The 18,598-nt window shown below is 39.4% G+C and overlaps 4 protein-coding genes across 5 annotated transcripts; 1 reads left to right on the top strand and 3 right to left on the bottom strand.

Annotated features, from left to right (window-relative positions):
- Positions 1–559: 559 nt before the first annotated feature.
- Positions 560–5,279, bottom strand: ap3m1 (adaptor related protein complex 3 subunit mu 1). The gene is made up of 9 exons (XM_077729425.1): positions 5,013–5,279; positions 4,446–4,723; positions 3,796–3,967; positions 3,583–3,720; positions 2,590–2,675; positions 2,333–2,466; positions 1,357–1,564; positions 945–1,089; positions 560–875 (listed from the first exon to the last, which is right to left on the bottom strand). Exons 2-9 carry the CDS (start codon positions 4,716–4,718, stop codon positions 775–777), a joined length of 1,257 nt encoding a protein of 418 aa, XP_077585551.1. The 5' UTR covers positions 4,719–4,723; positions 5,013–5,279; the 3' UTR covers positions 560–774.
- A 548-nt stretch (positions 5,280–5,827) lies between these two features.
- On the top strand, positions 5,828–13,249 carry adka (adenosine kinase a). 2 transcript variants are annotated; one of them, XM_077729426.1, is made up of 11 exons: positions 5,828–6,013; positions 7,695–7,769; positions 8,502–8,555; positions 10,049–10,127; positions 10,231–10,403; positions 10,501–10,609; positions 10,726–10,896; positions 11,900–11,935; positions 12,018–12,132; positions 12,211–12,297; positions 12,377–13,249. In XM_077729426.1, the coding sequence occupies exons 1-11, from the start codon at positions 5,919–5,921 to the stop codon at positions 12,499–12,501; spliced, it is 1,119 nt and encodes a 372-aa protein (XP_077585552.1). In that variant the 5' UTR covers positions 5,828–5,918; the 3' UTR covers positions 12,502–13,249. The 2 variants fall into 2 exon arrangements, with proteins under 2 accessions (XP_077585552.1, XP_077585553.1); XM_077729427.1 differs by lacking the exon at positions 5,828–6,013 and adding an exon at positions 6,472–6,803.
- On the bottom strand, positions 12,280–15,330 carry LOC144205218 (dual specificity phosphatase 29-like). The gene is made up of 4 exons (XM_077729428.1): positions 15,016–15,330; positions 14,194–14,379; positions 13,877–14,100; positions 12,280–13,755 (listed from the first exon to the last, which is right to left on the bottom strand). The coding sequence occupies exons 2-4, from the start codon at positions 14,370–14,372 to the stop codon at positions 13,523–13,525; spliced, it is 636 nt and encodes a 211-aa protein (XP_077585554.1). The 5' UTR covers positions 14,373–14,379; positions 15,016–15,330; the 3' UTR covers positions 12,280–13,522.
- A 289-nt stretch (positions 15,331–15,619) lies between these two features.
- On the bottom strand, positions 15,620–18,546 carry LOC144205616 (dual specificity protein phosphatase 13A-like). Its single transcript, XM_077730111.1, has 3 exons — positions 18,384–18,546; positions 17,154–17,371; positions 15,620–17,078 (listed from the first exon to the last, which is right to left on the bottom strand). Exons 1-3 carry the CDS (start codon positions 18,506–18,508, stop codon positions 16,867–16,869), a joined length of 555 nt encoding a protein of 184 aa, XP_077586237.1. The 5' UTR covers positions 18,509–18,546; the 3' UTR covers positions 15,620–16,866.
- Positions 18,547–18,598: the final 52 nt, after the last annotated feature.

Here is an 18,598-nt window from a genome sequence, read left to right on the forward strand (position 1 = left end):
TCCCATGTACCCCGAATGCATCCTGAGACCTCATGCCCATGGAAATAAATGCGCTGTTTGTGCCTTGCAAGAATAAAAAAAAGTTGCTTACGAATGAAAACCAAAGGTCTTCTTCTAAATGAGTTCAAGAGAAGATACCTAGTACTTGAAAATATTTAAGAGACATGCACATCCACATAAAAGAAGCAGACACTGTTTAGTATTCTTCTCAAATGTTTTTATAAGACTTTGTGCACTGACATTTAGAGCGATACAAGAATATTTGTTCACGTCGAGGGGTTGTGCAAATGCTTTGCTAATCATAGATTGGCGATAATACCTTATCTTGTCGCACCATATCTTTAAAAGGGATTGTTCTAAAGTCCTGAACGAAGGCACCTAACAGGGCTACATTACAGAGTAAAGCTGTGCAAAGACATTGATGTGCAGAAAGGCAACGCGCAAGCAATAATTCAAAAAGTTTACATGATTGTGCAGGCTCAGTTCCAAAGGAACACATTCCTTTCGGCACATAGGCATTTGGTGGAATTGAAGGAAAATAGAAAAGGTCACTTAGAAGTGTATGACATCGTTTTACCATTTTTTTCGGATTCCCTTAAAGGCCATAAACTAGGCCTTTGATATATCTTTATATACAGTTTCTGGAATGCTACAGCTATAATAGGTACTGCAATAAATTAACAGTTAGAATGCCAACTCTTTCGTTAATAATTCTGAGGTTTGGAAAAATTTGGAGCGCTGAGTCTGGAGCGTTTTTATCCAGGAATGATGAAGTCAGGTCCGCACTTGGAACTTTCCCGCTTTGGTGAGGTATTTGACACCCTTAAAGGGTTTGTACTTTTCTCCGTACATGTCCAGACGGTTCACCTTCAGGCCTGGCGGCAACAAAAAGGCTTTGTTTTTCCAACCTTTACAATGTGATATCCGCCTAAAATTTGTATTACCTGATATGGCCACTTGCTGAATCTTCATGTCAATGTTGAGCGAAGGGTTCTCCTCAGGTTTCGGAGCACCCGATTGCACGCTCAGGCTTCCTCGCAGGTTGGGAAGCTTCTGGGGGTTAAGCTTACCGATGTTCCAAACAAGGACCTACACAAAATATGTCGTTTAAAGATCAACAGATTATCGGCCACAATATTTGGACATTTTTCGTATATCATAAGGGTTTTTTTTTCCTAATCCGACAAGCCAATATGAAGACATCAATTTAAAACTGGGTTATTTCGGGCCCAGATGCAGACGCGATCTGATGATTGCAAGCAAACAACTGTGCGTCCATTGTAAATTCCTCAGTGAAATACAATTGACTTTTCAGTCCTTCATTCACTGGTAGGACACATGCAGGCGTTTGTTTACCTTTGTGGTGAGATCATACGTGTAGTTGCCTTGCGTTGCAGTCAGGTTGGCACTTAGCACAGCTTTAGGCATGTGGATGGTAACCAATAAGCCTTCCACCGTCTTCCCCATTGTCTGCTTGGGTCCAATTGTGATGTCCAGACGGCCGCAAGAGCCCGTCTCCATGAAGCTGATGTTTTGCTTCACATACACCGGAATCGCTACCAGGCTGAGGAAGGCAAATTGAAATTTTTTTTGGGCCATCAAATTCAGACTTTTTGGACAGAAAAAAAAACACATTTTCCATGCACTGAAAATAAAACCACAAAATGAAAGACAAATTTTGTTTAGTCATAATGCGTAAGGTTTCAACTTCATAAGGATACTCCCAAAAAATACCGTATTTTGGATACTACATAAAAAGAAGAAAATCTCAAAATTGTTAATTGTTTGAGTAGTTCTCTATTGGCGGTGGTCATTCTTTTTTTTAAAAGAATACTCCTTCAAATTGTCCGAAAGTTCCCCAAATCACCAGAAAATGACCTTTAATTGACCTGGAAACATCATAAAATGAAAATGAGATGATCCAAAATGTACAGAAAACGACCCATAATGTCCCATAATGAATTCTAGACGCCCCTAAACAAAAAAAATCAGCAGGAAATGACACGCAAGCCCCCTCACATTAAAAATGAAGTGATAAGGCAACACAATGCCTGTCATTAACAATGAATGAACAATAGTTCATTCATAAGAAAATGAAATAACAACACGGAAAAACAAAAAATATCCTCCATTACTAATGAGTGTAGTACATGACCAAATTTACAACTACTTTTTGTTGACTTGACAAATAACTGCAATGAAATATTGTATCCAGGGCACAATCGGGATACTTTGATACTTTTGACAACAACAACTGCCTCGTATCGTCCGGTAGAATTAACGATAAAACATATTAAGTCATGAATGCCATTGTGGGAAATCGGTGTCTTACTTCTGTGAGCTGACGTGATACGTCATGAGGGTGAAGTTGCCATCGGGCGGGATGAAAGAGAGGACGTGCTCTGACTCCCAGCGTTTGAACCGCACACAAGGGTGAAAGCTGACGTCGTCCAGGAGACGAGGATTCTTGAATGCAACAAACAAGAGGCTCAGTTTAACCCCGAAGATGAATTAAAATTAGAATAGTGGGGTTGACCTCAAATCAATGACTTGAGGGAAACTATCTATCAATGTAAGTTGAGCACTCACCATAAAGGACAGAGTCAGGTCAGGCATCCCAGTGAGTCTGACACAGGCTTCAATCACACCTTGAATCTCGGCAAACACCGTAGAACCTGAACACCAACCAGAGTTAACGCATCATTAAGTAGGCCCATTTACTATCACAGTTGGTAGGTAGACAAACGAGAATAAATATCTACGGTACATAAAAAGGTTGGGGTGAAATCAGCAGACTTGTATTCTAATCACAAATCTGTGTCATCATGGACTGAAATCAAAAATTTGATAATTATATGTTAACTGTAATGAAGAAAGCAGGGGAAAGGGTATATATATGTCCCTATATACTTTTATATTGTGGCCATATATGATGCATTCCGCGATTACCTGCTTAATGACAATTCAAAATAAAGTAGGTAAAGCCGCAATGCTTGTTGAAGTTTTAAACAGATACTATGTCATGACTTATTGTGAAAAGTTTTTGTTTAATAAATGGATTAAAAGAGCTGGATTAAAAGCCCTGAATATTCCATTTTTTTATAGATCTAAAACAATGTTTATTTTAGCTTTATTTTTTAAATATGTTTTTAGATTTTACAAAATGATTTTTGAACTAAAAACACAAAGTATTGATTAAAAAATTATAATTACTGATTTAAAAGAGGGAAAATCAGTATATGTAATATACATCTATACTCTTCATTTTAATTTGATCGTAAAACAGTAAGTAGGCACTCATGATTTACTTTCCCGGGCCACACTAAATGATGCGGCGTGTCAGATTCGGCCCCCGGGCCGCCACTTTAACACATGTGAAGCACACTTTGAGTTCGGCATGAACGACAACAGTTTAAGAATGTTTTATGATAGTTTTCAATAAAATGCTAAAAATGTTTAGAAAATATTGACTGGGCAGGTAATAAAGTCAGCGTGGTGCCTGTTTGAAACTGAGGAAGTTCAAAAGACTGAAAAAAAAATGAAAGAAATGATGTCCGTAATAACTAAATGGAGATCTCAAACCTGATTTGTCCAAAATGGCGTCTATTTCCTCAATGACATCAAAGTAGGCTTCATTGTTGGTGTACTTAACTCCAGCGCGCCTCCAGGGGATATTGGACAACTGACCTGTGGGTAGTGTGTCCCCAACGTTGCTCCCACCTGAGTAGACCAACAAGGGTTTTGAACCTTACACCAATACATTTTAATGTGAAGACACATCAGCCACACGTTTACCAGTGAGAGTATTGACCACCGATCTCAGGATGGTGGGCGGCCTGATCATTTCCTTGAGGACGTTGGACTCTGTTGCCAGCGGAAAGCCATTGTCAAGCATCTCTTCAAGGATCTCGTACACCGTCACCAAGTTGTCTTTGATCACGCTCTCAGAGCATTCGCCAAAATAGTCCTGTGGCATTGAACGGCATTTCAGCATTGTTGGAATGACCGTATCATTCCGTCTCCATGGTGATTTTTGTTTCAAAATTCAAACTGCACATCAGTGTGCATCACAATGTCATTAAGATGCAGGTTTTCTATTGGTCGGCATTGGGGCGTCGCTCAGATGCTGGCCTTCTATTGGTCGGCATTGGGGCGTCGCTCAGATGCTGGCCTTCTATTGTTCGGCTTCACTAAGATGGCAGAAGATTATCCAAAATCTATCCCACAATGCCAGAGAGAGATGCTGCTTATCACTCACTCGGTTGAGAATCTAGCATGCTGAATCCAGACTTTATTTCTTTAACTATAACAATAATTTCTATTGCTGACCATCCGACAATGTCCCCTTACGATCGGATCGGGTCATCACTAACTTGCAGTACATATTTAAGTTTGAATTCCACACATTACATCACCTGGAGTCTTCCACCACTGTTTTGTCTTACCTGAAGTGTGTCTGCAACCCTGTGCAGGAATTCAATGACAAACAGTGGAGGCACTTCAGTCTGAATGACAGCAAGGAAGAAGAGCTTTCCTCTGTATATATTAATGAGATAATGATGCGGGGTCTGCAGGATGGGGGCCACATTTTCAGGTTCGAGCGCCTTCTCCTTGGCTTCGAAGAAGTAGTCGCACACGCTGCGATTAATGACGCTTTTCCAGTGTTTTTCCAGGATGATGTCTCCCGTGTGATTAATAAAGAACACGCTGTGGATCATTTCAGCTGAAATGATAAAAGAATGGTTGTAGTCATGTTGTCAACAATAGCTACAATATGGTAACAATGCTTCACGCCAGTACTTTTTAAAGTATTCAGACTAATACATCATTCAATTCTCCTTATTGGTTATTAGTGAGATATTAAAAGACTCTTTTAAATCTGAACATCCCACTCACTTATGTGTTATTATATACAACGAATAGAAAATGTGTATACATAACAAAAATGATTAATATACAGAAAGAAGATTATGAATAATAATAATAGCTCAGATGAAAAGTTTAACTTTTACCTGGTGACTGGTATTTCTTCGACAAACTGTGATGTTGCCACTCGGCAAACTGGGCCGGTGGGATGCCTGCTCAAATGTAGCGCGTGATTAAATTTACTAAAAGTCCTTAGTTCTTTTGATAATTCATGAAAAAACACTTAACGTGTGTTGCAAAATGATATGTAACCACCTAAAATGATTGCATGAGTATTTTGTGGCGTTGGCGACTATTTTCAAATATTTTCATCAGGCATATTGAAAGACCGCTAACCTCGCTTTCCTTGACGTCAATGACATTGTTGCCCTCATTTTAGTCTATCAGGATTGATAAAAAATACATTAAAAAGCTCATGTAAGCAATAAGTAAACTGCAATAATGTGTCGTTTGAACTACATTTTTATGTTATTTCTGCACCCCCTATTCGGAGGGTAATTATTAACTTGGACTCTATTAAAAATAGACACTCGCGGAAATGTTGAAACTTGGATGTTGCATAAAATCGGAAGAATCACGTGTTTAAACACTACCTCCCTTTAGTTTAGTGTGAACCGTATCCCTTAGTGCTTATTTTATTAGCTGAAAACGAATAGAAAAAAGTGTGAAGAAGCTAAGACAGTTTATAAATGGAAGCAGAATGCATTGTCTTCAACCAGCCATGAACGTTTATTTCAATAAACTGCAAGTGTAAAAGTGTTTTTTTATTCTAGCACTTCAATTGAAAATACGTACATACTATTCTAAGTCCATAAAATCATTCGTGCTTGGGATATGCGGGCCTCTCTTCTCTTATCTAGTCCCGCCTCAACCACCTGCAAGCCCATGATCAGGGTAAATATTCATCCCATTATTATTTTTTTTTTTAATAACGGCACATGCGTTTGTCTCGCCGGTGAAAGGTGAACGTATCGTCCCTTGCTTGATCAACCATGGCCTCCTCCGATGAACCTAAAGCAAAGAAACTCAAAATATCTGCACAAGAGAAGACGGACTCTGTTGCCAAAGCATCTCCTGTGAAATTAAGGTGACCACAAATCTGTGCGTGGGGGTGTAAAATCGATTATAGTTTGTTGATAAAATGCGTACTTCTGTTCAAATCCCAAATGTGTGCTTCACGTGCAGTTGTTTTTAGTGCACGATTGAGGACGCAGTAGAATTAAAAAGTGACTGTGAACTTCTCGGTGTAAAAAATCTGGAAATCTTTAAAACTCACAAACACTGAATTAGTAGTTTTTAGTAGCACTATAAAAACACGTTTCTTTAATGTCATTGTCCTACGAGTTCCCTCTGCTTGCTCAAGGTGACCCTCGGTATGTAGAAATAAATAGTTCACGTTGTGTCAGTGAATTGCTGTCCTGGTGCCAGGTTTGTTGGAGTGACACCTGAACGCGTCATAGCAACGGGTGGTTCTCATGTCACGTGACTTCGAATTGAGTACCTCGTGGTACCCCCCACCCCCGCACTTGAATGCACCACGATTCTTCACACGTATTAACCCAGCTTCTTTGAAGCGCTTATCAGCATGCCTGTCACGTCTTCTAGTATCTTTTCAAGAGATGTGTTGAGGCAATTCGAGCCAATAGCTAAGCGGAGAGCTCATGTCGTGGCCCTTCCTCCTCGAGATGCCCACCACTCATCCATTCAGAAGGAGGAGGAGGAGCTGGCGTTGTAGGGGGAAGCATCGATCCGACACACATTTGTGCTGAAATTGAGGAGTTTGGGAATTCTTTGCTCCTTTCTCATTGGCGTATAGCTCGATCAACAGGTCTCTAGCACCCAGAAGGCAAGAGAGAGAGAGAGATGTCTGCTCTGAGGTAAGACCCAGTGGCAAAGAGGATTTGGTGTAATGCTTGTGTAATTAGCTGCAGAAGTTATCAACCCACTTGCATAAAAGGAAGGTGTACTATTGTGCTGCAGGAAAAGGTCATGAAGGTGTGGTGTCCACTGAGGTGCATACATTGCCTCTAAAATACACAAGTGTGGTTTATTCTTGTCGGTTGTCGGTGAATTGAGGCTATCTACTTTAGATTGTTGGCTTTTGTGGATTAGGAAAGACAAAAGTTACATGACAGCTGTTGGCTAAGGTTTTTCTCATGGATGTTATTCACTGACACAATACATGGAAGTCTGGAAACAGCTTACGTGTGTGTGGCTTGTAAACAGTGTCCTTAAAGCTGAGCACATAAACAATTTCCAGCAGTGTTAAGGTATAGCAGCCATTTTCCTCGGAAATTAAATTGTCATTATTATGTTATTGCTCCAATTTAATAAAATGTTGAAAATTGGATTTTTTAAAAAGTAATTATTGTGAGTTGGGGGTTTCACACCCCTGCCTTTTCTGATATATTCCAATGCACAGCAGCGTCGTCCTAAAAAAAGCCTCTTGTCCCCAATCTTAATGCAATCTTAATGAGTGGTCGCATGAGGTCTGTCTTTATATAATTAGAACACTATGTCACTGCTGTGTACTACTTCTCCCTTCCCGTGCATGTTTTTCACCATTGTTTTCACACAAAACTGGCTTTTTCAAATGAGTTGTTGATATACACAAATCGCAAATTTGCCCAAAGTAAACATTCTCTCTCAAATCTTGTCATATTTTGAGTTGACTTGAAGAAAACAAACATTATTACATGCCATTTAATCTTTATGATGCAACATGTTTACTTGAAGTAAAGATGGCTAAATCCTCTCTTTTATTACAGCTGCAATTCACTCTTTGGGATGGGGAACCCCTTATTGGACATTTGTGCCGTGGTGGACAAAGACTTCCTTGATAAGTAAGTTCAAAATGTAATGTTAGGGCTGCAAGGATTAGTCGATCAGTTAAAGCAAAGACCAGGACCCCCTATGGCTGTTTGAGGAATCGGTTTGAGACCCCTGCCTTACGATGCTAAAAGATTGTTTGCATGTACTAAACAGGGATCATACAACTGAATTTAATAACAAAGGATAGACAGCATACTGAGGCCATCTAGTGGGTCTAAATCAATTAGCACACAATGACTAGTATATGGAATGCCAATACAAAATATACTCCCTTCACACATTGATGTCAGAAAGAGCGGCAAACATTACATTTGTATTTATATTTTTGTATTTGTATTGATTTTTTTTTCTTCATTAGATGTTTCTATTTCAAAAACATATACTACTTTCTGTGCGGCTACAAATTGAAATTTAAAATCCATTTTCTCTCAGCTGCGTCAAAGTGACCAGAGCAAAGGGCTCATGTGGCTTCCAGTACAGAGTCCAAACTGCAAGAACAGCCTTGCGTAAACTCCAGGATTATTTTGAAGTCAGCCAAACGTGCATATAATTCAGCCTCATTTTGGGAGATGAAAAGAAGACATGAAACTGCACTACTTCTGCATTAAAAAATGATGATCAACAATCAGTGCAAGCACTATGGCAGTGTCTCCAGACAAAACCCGGTCTTGGATATGCGAGCTATAATGTAAATCTTTTGAGTGCATGCCAATAACATGCTTTTTTGTGCTTTGTTTTTACAGATATGCACTGAAGCCAAACGACCAGATCCTAGCTGAGGACAAGCACAAAGCCTTGTGCGTATCTCCTTCATCACAATTCCTCTTGTAGATTATTGACCTTTTGATTTCAAGTGCCTGTTTCTCACTGTTACATGGACATTCTGACCTCTCAAGGCCAGTCAGCTTTGTGAATCGCCTGTTTTGAACTCCATTCCCTTCTCGAAAAGCAATAGTAGGGCGTCAGATCTCGCACACACAGAGAATGTTTGTATGAGCCAATAGCAGAGCAGGACTTTTCACCTCCCAGTTCCTCTGAGACAAGAGCCACAAAGCAAACAGCACTAGATAACAAAGTTGTGCATTCAATCTCACTTTAGTTATGTATCAAAAAGTTGTACAGTCACAGCATAAACACTAGTTCACCCATTAAGTAAACGTTATGGGAATTGTGAACTATCCATAGGGAGTTGTCACAAATGCAAGATGAAACTCATGACCTATGTCACAGTGCTTATGCAACATTACCCTAAAATGAGGTCAGGAAGTCATTGCAGTGCAGATTTTTCTCCCACATTTTGTCTAATTCAAGCATTTTTACAGGAAAAAACAGCTGCATTTTGTGTGTTAGCACACAGCAAAGGGGGGTATCAGCATGATTCCCTGTAATTGACATTAGTTCAGAAGTCACATATTCAACATGTTTTGTCACACAGGGAGAGTTGGTTTCAACACAACATAGTGATAAAAGTGCAATAGTGACAAGTGTTTTGTCTTGAAACCTTTGCTCCCCTCTATTAAGGATTACATTTCTCTTTCTCCACCAGAAAAAAAGGGCTGAAAATGGCTGCAATTATACATTTCTACTCTATTTAACAAAAAAAAATATCTGCGTATATTCAGCGCCATCCTATAGAAATTAGTTTTCAAGAGATGAGAAATAAGTTGTCAAGAAGGGAATCATTGCAGTCCTTACGCATGAACTGTATCCCCAGACTGTAAGACTCACATCCACTATACGTTCCTAAATTGTGTATATAAAAATACATACATATGGAATGTTTTTAACCCTTGACCTAATCAGTTCTTGTAGGATAACCGTTGCTTTCTTTCCCTCATGATAAGAAACCCGGTGTAATCTGTGGGCCCCACCCTTCAGCATCTGGCTCTTTCACATTTAACTGTCATCCTGCTATTGCACTTCATCTAACATAGTGCATTTGGTTGTTTTAGTTCAACTATCAAAATACGGTTAGGTGGAGAGTTCTCAGTTTATACAGGCCTTGCTAATCGTGTTGTAATGTGTGTCTACTGCCCCTAGAGTTCAGTAACGACACGCCATAGCTGACTGATTTATAAGAGGAATTCACGCCAAGTATATATGTGTGTGTGTGTGTGTGTGTGTGTGTGTGTGTGTGTGTGTGTGTGTGTATTATATTATATATATGTGTTGTTCTGGTGATGACTGAATCCATCGTTTTAATGGGTTAACAAACTCAACTGGAATATAGAGTAGTATAGAGGCTAACCTTCTTCCTATTTTCTCATATTTGCTGATCTGTGTCATGCAGATTTGATGAACTCGTGAACAAGTTCAAAGCAGAATACCATGCTGGGGGAGCCACTCAGAACTCCATTAAGATCGCTCAGGTCAGTCACACACTTTGGCTTCCTGATACAATTACCACCACAGGTCTGTTTTTTTTTCTCTTCCTCCAAATGGAACGGTCATTTGCGCTATTACCTTTTGTAGTGGATGATCCAGGAGCCTCACAAGGTTGGCACCTTCTTCGGATGTATCGGCCAAGATAAATTTGGAGAGATTCTGAAGAAGAAGGCAGAAGATGCCCACATTGATGCTCACTACTATGAGCAAGACCAGGAGCCAACAGGCACGTGTGCTGCATGCATCACTGGAGCCAATCGGTAAGGTTCACGCACAAGATAGACTGTAGACCTGTAAGAACCCGTTATATGGTCGCCTACATGGTTTGTTGATTCCATGTTTTCTCTTTTCCTTAAGGTCTCTGGTTGCTAACTTAGCTGCTGCTAATTGTTATAAGAAGGACAAACATCTGGACCTGAAAGAAAATTGGAAGCTGGTGGAGAGCGCTAAAGTTTATTACATTGCCGTGAGTGATAAACCAACAATGTCACTTGACTATAATCAAAGTGTGAAGAAAATACACAGCATTGTAATGTGAGATTGCGCTTGTATTGATGCATTTGTTAACTGTTTTCTTTCCAGGGTTTCTTCCTCACAGTGTCTTTGGAGTCCATGTTGAAAGTGGCCAAACACGCGTCAGAAAACAACAAACTGTTCTGCCTCAACCTGTCCGCACCCTTCATCTGCCAGTTCTTCAAGGACCACCTCATGGAGCTCATGCCCTACGTAGATGTGCTCTTTGGAAATGAGACGGTAAAGTAACTTCGAGATTATTTTTTTGGTGGACGGGAAAATGGTGCGTTGATTCCAAAACTGCCGTGAGGTTTGTATTTTTCTAGCTCGTAAACAATTTTTCACAAGTTTATCTATTAACTATGTTAAAATTAAAGTAGCCATATCCTTTGTTTAAAAACAAGGAGTGAAATTAACATTGTCGTTATGCCTGTTTCTTTCATATTGTATAGTATACAAGTGCTTGTTCTGGTTTTATATAAAAAAATATATAATGGGGAATCAATTTATGAAAAACAACTTGACATAATAGACAATTACTGAGATTAGTTTTGGATTCCTTGCCCAACAGATTCAAAATGAAGGTCTGGCTTGTACGTTTCTTGTGTAGGCCCTACTAGGTCCAAAAAGAGCAATTTTGTCACATCAGTCTACAAAATTGCTCACTTTTGCTCTTAAGCCATCCAGGGTCTCATTTGGTAAATTGCTGCCTCTTCTTCAGCGCCTGCGTTTTTATTTCGACATCAGGACTTCAATTTGGCGCTCTCAAGACTTCCACATTGTTGACCTGTCAAGGGAAAAAGTGTACATCTTTTTGCAAGCACTTGAAGAATATTAAAAAGAGGAAATTCTATTTGCATTCAAGTAAAAAGTTTCAGAAACAAATGATCTCCTCCTTTGGCGACCTTTTTGCATAACAGACTAGTCAAATCCTCCCACTAAAAAAATAACTACTCTATGGTTGTGATGATCACAGATTAGACCAGATTAGTGCAAAGAATGATATTTTTACAACAGGGAATATGGTTACTCATCTTAAATTCGTTTTTTGCAGATTTGTCTTAGACGCGGGTCCAAACAGGCTAGCAGCTTCCTAAATCACAAATGAATTGAATAAATATTTCCTCCTGAAAATGTTTACAAACTTTGCATCAACTCATCAAAAGAGCCACATATGTCTCCCGAGCCATAGGTTCCCTACTTCTGCACTAAATTATGATTTTTGTATGATTCCATCTTACAGGAGGCAGCTGCATTTGCTAAAGAGCAAGAATTTGAGGTGACTTTAAACTCCACCCTCCCTCTAATCTCCGCCGTACTTTTCTGCATTTTGCGTAAAACATGTGGTCACGTCTCTGCAGACCAAAGACCTTAAGGAGATTGCCAAAAAAGCTCAAGCTCTGACCAAAGTCAACACTAAGAGACAACGGATTGTTGTTTTGACTCAGGGAAAAGAGGAAACTGTGATGGCGCTCAGTAAGTTTTCCATGTCTTTTTATTTACTCCTCAAATACAAGCCAAATGTGTTTATTCTTTTTATCCTTTGTCATTTAGATGACAAAATTGAGACTTTTCCAGTAATGGCCATAGATCCCAAAGATCTTGTGGACACTAATGGCGCGGGTGACGCATTTGTCGGAGGTAAGAAGTACTCATCATGTTTTTTTTTCTTTTTTTTTCTTCTTCTTCAGTTTTCAAACATTTTCCGTTCCTCGCGTAGGCTTCTTGTCTGGGCTTGTCCGGGAAAAAACATTGGACGAATGTGTGAGGGCAGCTCATTACGCTGCCAATGTGGTAATTAGAAGATCAGGTTGCACATTCCCTGAAAAGCCAGATTTTGTTTGATGTATTTGAATTCTTGTTAGTTTTTGCCCACTTAATGTCCATTTGATAAAATATCACCCTGAATATTTTACTCCAAAAGTCCCCCTCTTATTTTTTTAACCTCTTTGATTGATTTTTAATTGTCAGCTTTGTGTCACCTCTCATGAACATGACTGTTTGTTGCACTTGGTTGCAATTGTAAGAAACACAACAACAACAACAACAAAAAGTTCAAATTTTTTAAGCATTTTTACATACAAAATGCATCATTTGCAAAGTGTCAATGCCATTGTCCACAAGAAAGAAATGTAATGTATCAAAATATGCATGAGTGCCTTTTATTCTTTGTTTAAAAAGGTTTCAGACGAGGCTACTTTTCTCATCAGTAAGCAAAAATGAGTGTTATGATTGTTCAGTATTGCTTAAAAAAAAGACTAACGGTGAAGTGATCATGAGTAGACATTTCAAAGCTATTTTTCATCACCTTTTTTTTTCCAAGAACAGCAAGTATTGTTAATTACAACTGTGTATTTTTTCACATTGTGACATAATGCAAGATTCAGTTTAGACCTCCTTGATGTTTAATTTGAATTCATCAATACTTGAATAGAGTTGAGACCATTTGTTGATGGTACATAACAATTTTTTTAAATCACAGATTTACTGAGCTGTCAAATATTGTTCCTCGACATGGCCTAAATGACTCTTTGGTCTGCTTTTGTCAGTACTTTGTCTAATGTGGACAAATAAAACCACAGGATACCCACAAGTGTTGGTTCTTTTTCTCTCATGGTTTGTGTTTCTCTATTTTGGTTTGGTTTCAATCTTGTTCTCATGCCTTGTTTTGGTTCAATTAGCTGAACTAAGAAAGTTCATGAAAAAAGTCTTAGCAACACACTACTTAAATCATCTGTCTGTCATTTCTCTCTTGATGTCCTCTGGGAGAACATCATACCAACTGAATTATCACACCACTTTTCAATAATTGTCCTCAAAATGGCTTTCACTCCAATGTTCATTTGTTGCTGTTGATGACTCTCCATCACGACGGTTGATCTTGCATCTTTAGTTGTTTTTGTTTCAGCTTCTCCTCTTGCAGTGCAATGTCCAGAGCTCTGAGTTGCTTGAGGAAACCATGGTTAGGGAGGACGCAACGGCGGCTTCGCACGTGCTCGATGGCCTCCACCACGGTTAAGCCACGCTCCATCATCAGGTAGGCTAAGACCAATGACGCTGACCGGCTGCGACCCATCACACAGTGCACGAGGACCTTGTCTGGAGCAATTTAAAATATAATTATTATAAAACCATCACCACCAATGAGTAACTCTAGTTTCGTGAGACATGCAACCATTGGTACTCTGTCAAAAAAACAACAACAACACAATTGACATACTCTGTGCGTTGCTCAAGGCCTTTTTGATGAATTGTGTCGCCGGGCAAAAGAACTGGGAGATGTCAAATGTGGGTTTGTCGTCAGCCTCTACTCCAAAATATTGAATGTCAGAATCTGAGTAGTAATCTGCACCAGTCAGCACGTTATTGTACTTCCCCTCTGCAGCATTCAGCACGTGTGTAATACTTAGTTCTTTTAGACCAGGTCGTTCCAAGGCGGTCTTCCTGTACCCAGATAGTACTTTAATACTTTTTTATGTATTTCTCATTTTTCTGGTATTGATTTGTTCTTTTTATATTTTTGTCATTTTTACTTACTCATCACCAATGAATACATTGGGCCAGACTTGGTTGACATGTGCATATTGGACACTGGGGCCAGTCCAAAAAAGCTGCTCCAATTCAAGTGTACCTGGTGTTGCGTATTCACTGTCCGGGTCTACTTGTACAGACACGTAGGGGTTCTTTCCCTTAGCCTTCACCACACAGGAGGACATAGTTCACCTGAAGGCACCAAGAAACATGACATGCAATATGAATACAATAATCCCTCGATTATTGCGGCTTCACTACCATTTTTTTTTAATATATATATATTTTTTTTTTAATTTATTTATTAACAGTTTATCGTGGCCTTGTCTGGTCGACATTAACTGCAATAATTGATGGATTACTGTAAGTCTACTGCTTGTTTCTTTCGAGAAAAAAATGGAGAAAAATTACAAAGGGAAATGGTGAACAATACTGAATGGATACATATTGGTTTCCATTCATATTGAATTATAACCCAAGGAAATAAAAAAAGGAGTGACTTACAGTGATTTAGCCACCGGCATGAAAACATTCCCAAGCAATTTTCCAGACTTTTTTTTTTTTTGCTGAGAATAATATAGAGCATTTTGAGAAATGTAACCTCGTGTCCAGCTAATTCTATCTAACAGACTAAACACTGGACTTAACCTCAATTGCAGGGCAAGTACTATGTTGTACTATTCATAAACTTCAGCACTTAACTCATCCCCATAGAATACCATAAATTTGACCTTGACATTAGAGCATTAGATCTGACAGCTGTTTTTACCACTTTTTGGAATGTGGAATTAGTTTTAATGGAACAGCAGAAAAAAAGACATCCCTTACCTCTTTATGAAATTTGTAATTCACCTACAAGCTGGATTTAAGAGAAATGATCTCCTCAATGTTTGCATGTGTTCTGTCACACTCGGCATGAGAATGCATACTAAATTCACTCTGCTTCCCATGATATTTTTAGGCCTGCTTTGGCACCACATCAGCGTGACACATGCGTTTGCTTCTTTAGGACCTTGAGACAACTCAAATACAAAAAGTCAGGAGAGACTTATTGAGTCTTAGAAACATTTGGACACGATAATGGTATTATTACATAACTGTCACATTTAGGATCTCACATTACGGTCATATGTGAGGTTGACCTTTTTGTCTTAATAGCTCAACGACCGACCACATTTTGAGTTGTATAGTGTGCATGCTACCATCATTGTGGCCATCATTCATTTATTTTCCGGACCACTTATCTTCACAAGGGTCACAGGGGGTGCTGGAGCCTATCCCAGCTGACTTTGGGTCAGAAGCCGGGGACACCCTGAATCGCTGTCCAGCCGATTGCAGGACACGGGGAGACGAAAAACACCCATTTTCACACTCATGGACAATTTTGAGTGTCCAATCAGCCTACCATCCATCTTTTTTGGAATGTGGGAGAAAACCAGAGTACCTGGAGAAAACCCACACAGGCCCGAGTAGAACATGCAAACTCCACACAAGAGGACCGACCTGGATTCGAACCCAGGACGCAAGAACTGTGAGGCCGGCGCGCTAACCACTTACCTGTTTTAATTGCTTACATACTTAACATACTGATTTACTTAGCTGACACACTTAATTGTTGCCCTAACTTAAACCACGGTTGTCAACATCTTTTCATGGCCAACTAATGTATAATGTTCTAGCAGGTCCGGCTCACTTCCTGTAGATTTTTGGCTTTCTTAGGTCACTTCCATTGGATTCTGTGGCATTTCCAGGGTAGTCTATATATAGTCCTGTGGGTGTACATTATGTGCCTTCTCGCTGCAATTGTGAAGACACTAGATTGACATGCTCAGCAAGCCATGTGACATTTAGCAGCATCTCCTCCAGCTCTGTCACTGAGGGAGGTCCATAACGTAGGTCCCACAGAGTCTAGTGCCTCTAAAATAAGACAAGGTGTACTTTACTATTGTGCTTTATACACAAAAATATGTCACTTGACGTCGAGACCTTCCTCACCCCTGTGAGTAATCTCGGATCTTCCCCATAGGGGACGTGCAAAAGTATATCATTATAGTGAATGTGAATTTGGATGTCTGTTAATGATGACCCACGTTTTTTTTTGCCACGTTCATGTTTAAATATTCTGTCACACAGTTTCTTCATAAAGTGCAGGAGTACACTCATAGTAAAAACAAGCATCCCGCAAATCCAGTGTGACAACCTGCTCCAGGTCAGATCCTCTCTAATGGAAAAACAATGTGGCATTATCCAGTGAACTTTAACATTTGCTGGCTCGCTTAGTTCCACGAATGCACACTGCTGTTGCATAACATCGCTCTCCGAGGAAATCACAGATCCTCGAAGAACACTGGCATTATTTACCTGCACTATGTAAGATTTGAATTGGGGAATTGCTTTTTTGGGGGACTTTTTGAATTACAAAGGTATTCATTCATATGAGTTTCTTTTGTATTGATTGTTATAATTATATGAAATAGCTTAGTTTGTGTTTAATTATTATTATTATTATTTTTATCAGATCCATTTGAATTGGAAAAGGTAGCATTGAGTGATCTTCATTTACTCCTATTGAAGGTGGCAGCCAGTGATTTAATGATAACAATAATAATCGAAATATTGTAACTTTGTTATATACATTTAGATACATTTATATAGAAAATTGACCACAATTAAGCGGTCTTAGAAGAGCGGACAAAACTTCCTCTTTAATGCCAAACCTTCACTCAGCTTGTGAAGGAGCATCAAAAAATTCCGATTGGGGTAAATGGCCCTTTTTTGCACAAGCTGCTTCAGAGCATCTTCGAGTGAGAGGCGGTGACGCAAAATCAAGTAGGCTAATGCCAGGGTGGCTGAGCGGCTCACACCCATAATGCAGTGCACCAGAACCTTTCCTGAAAAGTCACAGGAGTAAAGAAGTTAGAGGTGAATACTAAAAATACGGACAGGGGGTGGGGAGACATGCTCACCTTGGTCATACTTCAGGCCTTTGTGGATAAAGTCTGATGCCGGTCTGAAGTACTGGCTGAGGTCAAAGTGGTCTGAGTCTTCCGCTGGTATACCACAGTAAAGACAAGTGTTGCCATAGAAATCTTGGTTCCCGATGCTTCCCTGCTTAGAGTGCGCTGCGTTCAGGACGTGAGTGATGCCGAGCTGTAGTAACGTTTTTTTGTTCTGTGCTATAGCTCTAGAAAAACGCATTAAAAAAAAAGATACAACTCAGCACTCACTTCCTGATGTTAGGCCAAGTGGCTTTTTTTTCTCTTTTCAAAATAAACTTAACTTGAGTAACTTAAGTACAATCATTGTGTCCAACCTCCATGGTATTCAAGGTTATATGTTTTATTCTATCTCATTTATTTATTTTTGTCTTGTGTGGTTTGGTTTCTGTATCAACCCACATAAAGATTGGTCGTCATGGCAACAATGTGATGTGCTGCCCCCTTCTCAAATGACCTCTTTTACAGTGTGGGATGGGTGATTCCCACCAGAAGATTTTAGATGAAAAATGGCTTACAGACCATTTTCAGAACTTTGATGTAATAACCCTGTTAATTGACCACATTAGATGGTGTTTAAGCGCTTTCAAACCAAACTATCTTCTGATAATTTGATGGGACTCTAACCAGTGTTCCTCTCTTCACTCTCAATAAGAGAATAGTGCCGGGGGGAATTTAAATGAACAATCTGTTTTCAAATGAGCAAATCAATTATTTAACATTATATAATGAGTGGTTTTTGCTTCACCGCTCTGCCATTGTGCACAGTTTGAGCACCAATAAAACATAATGAAAATGACTGTTTGAGTTACATTTTCAAAGAAATGATAATAATTAAAATTGCTTAAATGTTCACAATGGAGCACTTCTTTGAAATTCAATGTGGAATGAACGATTATTTGACATTGTGTTGAGACAGGTGTAACCCATTGGCTGCCATTGATGGTGCTAGTTATTCAACTGCTTTAAACTGAGAGGCAATGAGTTAAGGACACTTTGTTATATGCATTCCTATTCCATAATGCTATTAATCATCAGTTATTGATTGGTACAGCTGCTACGTACTAACATTCACATTGTAATTGAATGAGTTTCTAATCATTTTTACAATTAAGCATAACTTCTTTGTAATAGTATTTTGTTTAATGGAGTTTCAGTCATTGTTGAATGACTCCAAGAATCTAATATGCCCCCACTCACATGTTTCCTATGTAGAGGTTTGGCCAGACTTCATCCACTGCGTGGAGCTCCAGTGTGCAGGAATCCAGAATCAGCTCCAGTTGTTTAATGAGCGCCAGGTCCTGTTGCTGCTCGCGTTCTGACATGCTTTTCACACAGCCACAAGGTCCACAACAACGTGAGTGTTTACTTGTGTGTGTGTGTGTGTGTGTGCATGCCTATGTTTGTGAGTGTGA

This window comes from Stigmatopora nigra, chromosome 12 (assembly GCF_051989575.1).
Source record: "Stigmatopora nigra isolate UIUO_SnigA chromosome 12, RoL_Snig_1.1, whole genome shotgun sequence".
NCBI classification, from domain to species: Eukaryota; Metazoa; Chordata; class Actinopteri; order Syngnathiformes; family Syngnathidae; genus Stigmatopora; species Stigmatopora nigra.